At 42.8% G+C, this 9,752-nt stretch overlaps 1 protein-coding gene across 1 annotated transcript in view; it reads right to left on the bottom strand.

Annotated features, from left to right (window-relative positions):
* LOC108681187 (nuclear receptor coactivator 2) overlaps nt 1-9,752 on the bottom strand; it is a 54,017-nt gene that overhangs the window by 21,965 nt on the left and 22,300 nt on the right. The window contains exons 4-11 of the mRNA XM_047881073.1: nt 9,287-9,424; nt 6,287-6,458; nt 5,243-5,364; nt 3,553-3,897; nt 2,809-2,915; nt 1,988-2,288; nt 541-1,443; nt 12-253 (exon numbers count right to left, since the gene is read on the bottom strand). Of these exons, the coding sequence (XP_047737029.1) occupies nt 12-253; nt 541-1,443; nt 1,988-2,288; nt 2,809-2,915; nt 3,553-3,897; nt 5,243-5,364; nt 6,287-6,458; nt 9,287-9,424 (2,330 nt within the window). The remainder of the gene's footprint in view (nt 1-11; nt 254-540; nt 1,444-1,987; nt 2,289-2,808; nt 2,916-3,552; nt 3,898-5,242; nt 5,365-6,286; nt 6,459-9,286; nt 9,425-9,752) is intronic.

Genomic DNA, 9,752 nt, shown 5'->3' with positions numbered 1-9,752 from the left:
GCAGTGGGCACTGAGTCTCGTGCAGTGGGCACTGAGTCTCGTGCAGTGGGCACTGAGTCTCGTGCAGTGGGCACTGAGTCTCGCGCAGTGGGCACTGAGTCTCGTGCAGTGGGCACTGAGTCTCGTGCAGTGGGCACTGAGTCTCGTGCAGTGGGCACGGAGTCTCGCGCAGTGGGCACTGAGTCTCGCGCAGTGGGCACTGAGTCTCGCCACTGAGTCTCGCGCAGTGGGCACTGAGTCTCGCGCGGCGGGTCTCAGTAGCAAGGAATTTATTTGATGCATGATGATATGATAGTTTCTGATACGATGCTCTAGTTGAATATTGTTATAATGGCATTTAAAGCGAGTCATTAGCGTGGTGGTTTTGGACGAAATGGTTGTTTATGCAATATTTTTAAAATTATATTCCTCAATGTGATGTTGTTTCATGCGATGACACAGCAATTTGGAAGCAGAAACACTACAAACTGAATAATATAAATACATATCAATTGACGTACCCTACAACAATATTGCCTAACTCATAGCTGGACAACTCACGGAAACTCCTTCAGTAGAAAGCAGCGTACGCAGCATTTTGTTATCGCTGTAGTGCGCTCCGCCTTGCATTTGTTGCCTTTGTTGTTGCTGTTGTTGTTGTTGCTGTTGTTGTTGCTGTTGTTGTACAGCCATGTTAGGGACACCCCCAGACCCTGGGTGTTGGGGAGTGAGAGGTCTGCCATGCGAGGCTCCAGGTGGGTGAGGTGTACCGGGACCAAGAGGAGTAGTCGGTCCCCCACAGGGAGTGGTAGGTCCCCCAAGGGGAGTATGAGGTCGTCCCAGTGGGGTATGTGGCCTGCCGTGGGGAGGATGTGTCCCCGCATGCGGTGTATGGGGATGAGACAGAGGGGAAGGTGATGAGGCAGACTGAGGGGAAGTGTTGACGAGGGATTCAAATTTACCAGCGCTCTGCTTGCTTGGGTTACCGTCATGTCCTTCCTCGTTTGGCCTCTTGACTCCCCGTTGGGGATCATGGCTTGGGGAACGGATGTTATTGGCGCTGCTGCGGCCATTCCCCGACGAGTTACCCATCCCTCCTGTTGAGGAATTCCCAGAAGCCAACATACCGGGGATGTGGGAAGGGGAAGAGCTGTGGGTGGGGGTCATAGGGTTGGGGCTACTCAAGGGATTACTGAACGGACAGGAATTACTGGCAGTGTTGCTGCTGCTTGAGGAATTAGGAAACGAAGACGAGGAATTGCCATTACCGCCAGAGGAATACATTCCGTGTGGAGACCTGAACTCGCTCTTGATGTAATCTTTGATGGGTTCGCTTTTGATGTCAGGTTTGATGTCAAGGGCCAAGTCATCAGACATTTGGTCTAAGAAAGACGTGGGCGATTCCTTCTTGACGTTGAGCGCCGCGTTGCTGAGCAGCAGTTCGTCCTTGAAGTCGTCCAGTGGCTGTTAAGTCAACAACAGTATAATCATTTATCATCATTAATAGAACACTATAACAGGATAGAATTCAACAGAATATAACACAAAATTCAATTCGAACAGTATTACACAATAGAGTTGAAGTCCCACTGAGTAACTGAACGCATATAAAAAAAATGTATACAAGAAATGCAAGCCATGTTGAAGAATAATAAGAACAATATAACTCAGTACTCACAGCAGTGAGTGACAGAGAGCACATTTTCTCGTCGACGAAAACTTGAAGTCACGGACGGACGAACAGACGTACGGACAGACAGACAGACGGACATGGCGAGCACAATAGTGCATTTTTTCCATAAATGAGAAAATGCGCTAACAATAACAAGAATCTTTTAATAATATACGTGTAATAAATACCTATTCCCCTACATGGACTCATAATATACTTATACTCATATAAAAACGATGAATACTATATATAGAAATCGATGAACGCATATAAAAACGACGTATACCAGAAATACGAGCCATGTTGAACAAATCAACAATAATCCCCGCAACTCACGGGCTCAAGCAGCGTGCGCAGTTGCTGGTTGCCCGCTGATGAACCGCCGCTGAACTTATCAGCAGCAGGCGATAGCTGCGAGTCCAGTAAAGCGTTGCTGCTGATGTTACTCATGGAGTTCTTGGTGTTGTTATTATTGTTATTATTGTTGTTGTTATTGGGACGTGTGGTGGAGGAGGAAGTTGTGGAAGAGGTGGAAGAGAGAAGCGTTCTCTCGAAGAGGGACTCGGAGGAAGAGCTGCTGTTGCTAGACGGCGTCAGTAGCGACGAGCTCAGGTCAGAGCCTGTCTCTTGGAACGCTCTGCCAACACCGCATTAATTTACCAACTCATTCAACTCATTAGAGAAAGATATCTAATTTAAATTATTAGAGAATTCCAACTTGTCAACTCAGTAGAGAAAGATAACTAATTCAACTCATTACAGAAAGATAACTCAGTCAACTCATTAAAGAAAGCCAACTCAGTCAACTCATTAGAGAAAGCCAACTTATTCAACTCATTACAGGAAAGATAACTCATTCAACTCATTAAAGGAAGCGCCAACTTGTTCAACTCATTAGAGAATGCCAACTCATTTAACTCATTAAAGAAAGCCAACTCACCAACCTCATTAGAAACCTGCCTCATTAACCTCATTCGGGAGCACCACCTCTTTCACCTCATTAGAGTGCACCTTCTCATTCACATCATTAGAGACCGCCAACTCATTTACTTCATAAGAAACCGGCTTCAATCTATCACTATACACATCACCATTATATGCGTTCTTTATAAAAGATTATACAATAATAAGAGTATATAGTAAGATAAGCAACGCACCCCGAGATGGAGTGTGTGGCCATGATGAAGTCGTCTTCAGAGCGCGGTAGTCTGAAGAACTTGCTGCGTGACTGTACCTGAACGTACGAGTCCGTTCTGGCGTTCACCTGAACACAGAACAGCTTTAGGCGTTATTAAAACACGATAATATAACTGAGAACAAATCTACACTACAGTGAAGGCTGCGTAAAAATTATAATATAGTTGAGAACACGCCTACACTTCAGTGAAGGCTATGTAAAAATTATAATATAGTTGAGAACACGCCTACACTTCAGTGAAGGATATGTAAAAATTATAATATAGTTGAGAACACGCCTACACTTCAGTGAAGGATATGTAAACACGATAATATAACTGAGAACAAACCTACACTTCAGTGAAGGCTATTTAAACACGATAATATAACTGAGAACAAATCTACACAACAGTGAAGGTTGAGTAAAAATCATAATAAAGTTGAGCACATGCCTACACTTGCGTGAAGGCAATATAAATGGGATGGGAAGGCAATATAATGGGTGTAGGCAACACGCCTACACTTCAGTGAAGGCTATGTAAACACGATAATATAATTGAGAACACGCCATAGTGGCGTAAGAAAACATTAAAGACAAGCCAGTAAATCTAGTTTAGCAACGTATTACCCATAAACTAATCAATATTATTCGCCTAATCAATATTATCCATCTAATCAATATTATCCACCTAATCAATATTATACACCTAATCAACAATAATCACCTTGAGCTGGTATACGGGCGACACGGCAGGAGTGCCGGCAAGCACCTCCTTGAAGTGAGCCTTAACTCGCTCGATGTCCGCCTCGTGTACGAGCTCCGTGAAGGTCTTGGACACAAGCTCCTTGTCGAGGAAACTAGAGTATCGCGGTGACAGTCCCGAACTATCAATTGAAATAATACGGTACTGAGTGTCGAGTTTGGTGCTGAACTGCTCGACGGGGGCGCCCTGACAGTCTGTTGTCGAGTTAACTCGTCGAGCGACACAGAAGATGTATGGTTGACCGTCCTTGTCGAGACCGTGCGAGTCTTCGGATCCTGGGTAGTCCTTCAGCAGCACAGGCGACACCTGCGTAGTAGGATTGGGTCAGGATTTGTTGCGATAAAAGACGAAGTTTGCAATGGTATTATGTTGTTCATATGATGATTGAGGGAGGGGTAACATCCGTTATCCCAAGTTACTGAGTCTAATTTACTGCTAAGTTACTGCGTCTAAAGTTACTGCTAAGTTACTGAGTCTAAGTTACTGCTATAAGTTACTGAGTCTAATTTACTGCTAAGTTGATGAGCCTAAGTTACCGAGTCTAAATGTAGAAATTATTCATTGTGGTGAATGAAGACGATACCCTAGCGTGGCCGTGGACAGATACGTCAAGAATCTTACCAAATTATATTGTTGAGAGCTAATGATGGCTTTTCGCGATTCACTAATATTTTCAGTCCTCACTTATATCATAATTGAGATCTGAAAAATGTCACTAGAACCATAATTGTTACCAATTGATGTAATTTCAGCGTAGATAAGTTGCCTAGTTTATAGTGGCAGATATTCATACTTAGAAAGTTTTTACATCAAGCATTACAATTCTTCGTCCCTCATAATTAATCAGGAAGATATTTACAAAACGGTAACAATAATTATAAAACGAATACAACACGTAAATGACCAGCAATGATTGAAATTTCAAGCACATATACCGTCACTTATTATTTAAACCAATATCAGAGAAAAATCGTTCATCTTGTACGCGAAAACCGTGAACAATATGCCAAATTTTTATTCAAGTGCAAGGCGTATGCGCAAGTATGCGTATAGCCTATTTATTACTCCAGTCATATGACTAAGTGAAATACGCTAGTCGATTATAAGGAATGACTTGAATTGATATATGCTTAGTCGTCGCCAAGTGTCAATGGCAAGTCCCAGCACAGACGTCGTAGCAGATAATGAGTCAGTGGCAGTCAGTATAGTATATAGTATATATAGTATGTAGTATATATAGTGTATAGTATATAGTATATAGAGATAAGGAGTCAGTGGCACTTAGGCCTAAGGGGCGAAGCAAGAACATTTGCCTTGCAAGAGAGCATTTATATTAATATAATATAGCGGTTTCAGCATTTATTAGTCTGTAGGCCTGTCGCCGATTCATAATCGCAGAACATTCACAGCTTGTTGCGGTCTCGAACTCGCAACTCACTGCTACAATTCTGCTGTGCTTAACCGCCCGGCCTCCTTGCCGATTCTGACCAGAAACTGGCGCACAGAGCTGGGATCGAACCCGCGCCTCTCTGCGCCAATCTTGGTACTCTGAACTGTAACCACTGGGCCATGCTCATACTGCTGCACGCACCTGCATGTGCTCATACTGCTGCACGTGCTGCACGCACCTGCATGTTACTGCTGCACGCACCTGCATGTGCTCATACTGCTGCACGTGCTGCACGGTCTGGTCGGCGCGGTCGGGAGGCTTGATGAGGAACCTGCAGTTGAAGCTGCGCCGACCCCCGCCCCCGCTCTCCTCGTCTGGCCACGCTGTAGAGTATACATACATACAATATATATTCATACATACAAAGAAACGCTGCGACGTAAACATATAATAGATATACATACTTATGATAAATATACATAGCTACAATAAGTATACCGGTACGTGCATACAATGAATATACATACATACAATAAATATACATGCATACAATCAATATACATACAAACTAGGATTATTGTCATGAAAAATCAAAGGATTTGCCAAAACTCTTTTCTGACAAAATAAGGGTACATAGATTTTTATCTGTCGTTTTTATTTTTTATTTTTTTTTTTATCTGCCGTTTTTATTTTTTCGTTTTATAGCTCTAGTATTAAAGCATCGTACAATATCATTAACTTTTTACACATACAATTACAATATTAAGAGACTCGCATGTAGTTTGGAAGTTAGAAATGACGTATTAATTAAATAAATGGTAAATTTATCGAACAACTGACATTATTTTAAAAATATATTTTTCAGTAAACGATCAGTGCGATTGAATTAAAATTATACAACTGGAAGGGCGTGACCGATGCTGCCGCTCGCAGTCAGTCGTACAATTAAAGGAGAGTACAGTGCAATGTAATGTACTCTCCTTCATTGTAATGTATGTACACTGTACTGACCAAAGCTAACGCACGCAGCCAGTCGTACAATTGAAGGAGAGAGAGTACAGTACACTGTAATGTACTCTCTTCATTGTAATGTCTGTACACTGTACTGACCGAAGCTAACGCACGTAGTCAGTCGTACAATTGAAGGAGAGTACAGTACACTGTAATGTACTCTCCTTCACTGTAATGTATGTACAATGTAATGACCGAATCTAACGCACGCAGCCAGTCGTACAATTGAAGGAGAGAGAGTACAGTACACTGTAATGAACTCTCTTCATTGTAATGTATGTACACTGTACTGACCGAAGCTGACGTAGGTGTTGGAGAACTTGTTATGGTCGCCGAGGTGAAGGATGTTGTAGATGCTCTGAGCGGTGAGTTCCTCAGCAGTGAACTTAATGAACTGCTTCACGTTCTCGGAGCAATACTCAACCTTGCCGTCTCTGTTCACCAGGAACAAGAAGCCGTCCAGCGCCTGCAACAAAATTCATACTCAGTGAAAATTTACAGACGCGGCAGCTTCTGATTTTGATTACGGTACCAGAAGCTGGGGCGACTCTAAATTTTGTTAGGGTACACTCAGCGTCATGTCAGTAGTTACATCTCTGAGAAAATAGTGGATTGGAAGCTAAATGTAATTACATGCTATCACAAAATTCATACACTCAGCGTCATGTCAGTAGTTACATCTCTGAGAAAAATAGTGGGTTGGACGCTAAATGTAATTAAATACTATCACAAAAATCATACACTAAGCGTTATGTCAGTTGTTACATGAAAAACAGTGGATTCAAAGCTAATTGTAATTACATGCTATCAAAATCTGAAATATATAAATGGCCAATAGATATAAGGATATTCTCGTTCACATGCATCTTACTATCAAAACAGCCAGCTGGGAACGACTACGTGTCACAATAAATAATATAATACGTTATAAAATATTGATACGTTGGTGGTTATCACACATATTCGAATGTTGGATGTTCCATCGAACAGCCACGGTCGCTGTAAGGCGGCTTGATAAATCAACAGCAGCAGGAATAACGAATAATAGCAGCAACTGTCTCGAAAACAGCACTTGAAAAGATGTTGGGGTAAATGTCGCACTGCAGAGCCAACAGAGTCCCAAGAGATGGAGGGAACAGTAACAGCAGTGGAGGTGTAGCAGCAACAGCAGCAGTGGAGGTGTAGCAGCAACAGCAGCAGTGGAGGTGGAGCAGCAACAGCAAGCAGTGGAGGTGTAGCAGCAACAGCAGCAGTGGAGGTGGAGCAGCAACAGCAGCAGTGGTGCACAGGTGTAGTAGCTCGGAGGCTCGTGAGCGGCGCTCAGGACTTACGCTGCCGGCCACGGAGCCTGCGATGCAGCAGCTCACGTACGTACGCACGTAAGACACTCACTCGTCAGCCAAACGTACAAACGAACGCTATCACCGTCAACCTCCTAAGAACCACACAGCGCACTAGTTCCTCGTAACAATTCTGCGACCAATGCCAATCATAACGACGATCTGCTAATCCTACCTAACAAAAGCTGCACTTCAAATGGAAATTTCGCAGCGTGTGAAGCTATCGTACGTCACGGAAGAATGTCGGCGGCGGCGGCGGCGGCAGGAAGGGGAAACTTGCGGAACGAAAACTATGAACGTTCGCGCCAGTGCCAGCGCGCATGATTTCTTCTGTGTAGCTGATTTTATCGTAATGAGGACCTTTCTATGCAGCTTTATTGAGATCAAATTTACCGTACACTTTGCTGCATATGTGAAATACAATTTACCGTACAATTGCATTTCACGCCGATACGGCAGATATTTATAAAAAGCGTTGCATTACGTGAATCTTCATGTGTTGAGTATTAAATAAATGCACGCATCACACTCGCTGCATGCACCCCACTCGCTACACGCACCACACTCGCTGCACGCACCACTCTTACATGCACCACACTCGCTACAACTCGTTCGCATTTATGAGGGCTTGAAAGTCTTGAAGAATACATAAAGCCTTTTTGAAACATTCAAAATAAGGCAAATAGCGGAAACAAGTCTCACGAAAACTACCAAGGCATAGAAAGAACAGGAACACTAGGGCTTCTTCCCTGCTACCGTTCCGACGCAACTCGTTATGCCGTGACGTGGCTTCTGTAAATGTTCTTATTCTATTGATCTTCATCAGATTTGTTGGTGTTAGAATAATGTAGGATATTATATCGCGGCCGTCCAAGAACGTGCAGAAAATTCCTCAGTGCAGATGGTTATTTTCTCAGTATGATCAAGAAATCACCCAAATTGGACAATAAACCTTCGCAACAAGTAGATTTTGAGGAGTCTTAAAGTAGTAGCAAGTTATCTCCAGTGGAAAAAAGTTATCTACCAGTATCAACCATGAATCTCTCAGTAAGAGCAAATTATAACTCAGCAGGAGCAAGTTATTTCCCTTTTAACATCTTCCACTATATATGAGCAATTTATACCGGTCATAAATTCCTCTCGCCTAAAATTTGGTTAAAAATCAACGTTCAAAGAGCACTTCGTCGCCAACTTACAATCAATATAAAATCAACCAACTTCGTCGCCAATTTACAATCAATATAAATAGGGAATAATGCATACACTTGATAAATCACACTAGAAAGCAATAAGGCTTGAGAAGGCGAGCGGGTATCTCAGCAACAAGCCGACGTCACGGTGGTTAGGCGACACCAATAAGGCTTGAGCCTGTATGACATATTATATATATTTTTGAGCCTTATTATATATAACGTCATATTGAGCCTTATTATATATAATATGTAAAAAATGTCACACCAATAAGGCTTGAGAAACGCGGGTATCTCAGCAACAAGCCGACGTCACGGTGGTTAGGTGACATTACCGTGCACCGCTAGACCGGCATGCACAATAGGATTCGGTTTTAAGGCTCACCAGAACCCAGTGGAGGTACAAACGATTTCCTCAGGAAGAAGGCAATAAATACCACAAAAGAACGCTTGGTATTCTTCTCACCGCCCATCCAATGAATACTCGTAAACGCTACGGTCAATCTGGCGGTCCAATCATATGGAAATTACTCGGGTCGAAACTCTTGCTGAATCCTCGTGTTCATGGGCCATGGGTACCGCATTGAAGAAAAATATTATTTTGAATCGCCGCACTTATCGCACGCAAGAAGTAAATACGCAATGCATGTTGATGGTAGAAATAAAGAAACTAGTAAATAACCTACAAGGTTACGTGTAATTGAGAGTAATTAAAGCGGAAATAAAGATAAATTATGATTAAGTTGAGTGAGGTGGAGTTTTACCTCTAGCACTAGAGGACTGATGAGAGTGTTGTTGAGTAGACTGGTAGGCGCTGAGCTGGAGACTTCTTCCTGCTGTACAGCGGCGCTGGGGGAACTGCTGCCGTCCAAGCAGTACCCAGAGTCTCGTAGCTGCTTGATCTGAAACATGGACACCCATATACCACCAAGCATGATACTAATAATTATCATAAACTAGTAAGGTTTCTACTCGACAACCTGAAACATGGTCACCCATATACCACCATGCAAGCACGATACAAATACTCATCAGAAAACTAGTAACGTTTCAACTCAACCCGAAACATGGACACCCATATACCACCAAGCACGATACAAATACTCATAAGAAAACAAGTAACGTTTCGACTCGACAACCTGAAACATGGACACCCATAAACCCCAAAGCACGATACTAATATTTATCAGAAAACTATTAAGGTTTCTACTCGACAACGCATAAACGTTT

Source organism: Hyalella azteca, unplaced genomic scaffold (genome assembly GCF_000764305.2).
Source record: "Hyalella azteca isolate HAZT.00-mixed unplaced genomic scaffold, Hazt_2.0.2 contig6969, whole genome shotgun sequence".
NCBI lineage: Eukaryota > Metazoa > Arthropoda > Malacostraca > Amphipoda > Hyalellidae > Hyalella > Hyalella azteca.
The sequence above is the reverse complement of the archived record's forward strand: the minus strand, read 5'-3'. Positions and strand labels throughout refer to the sequence as shown.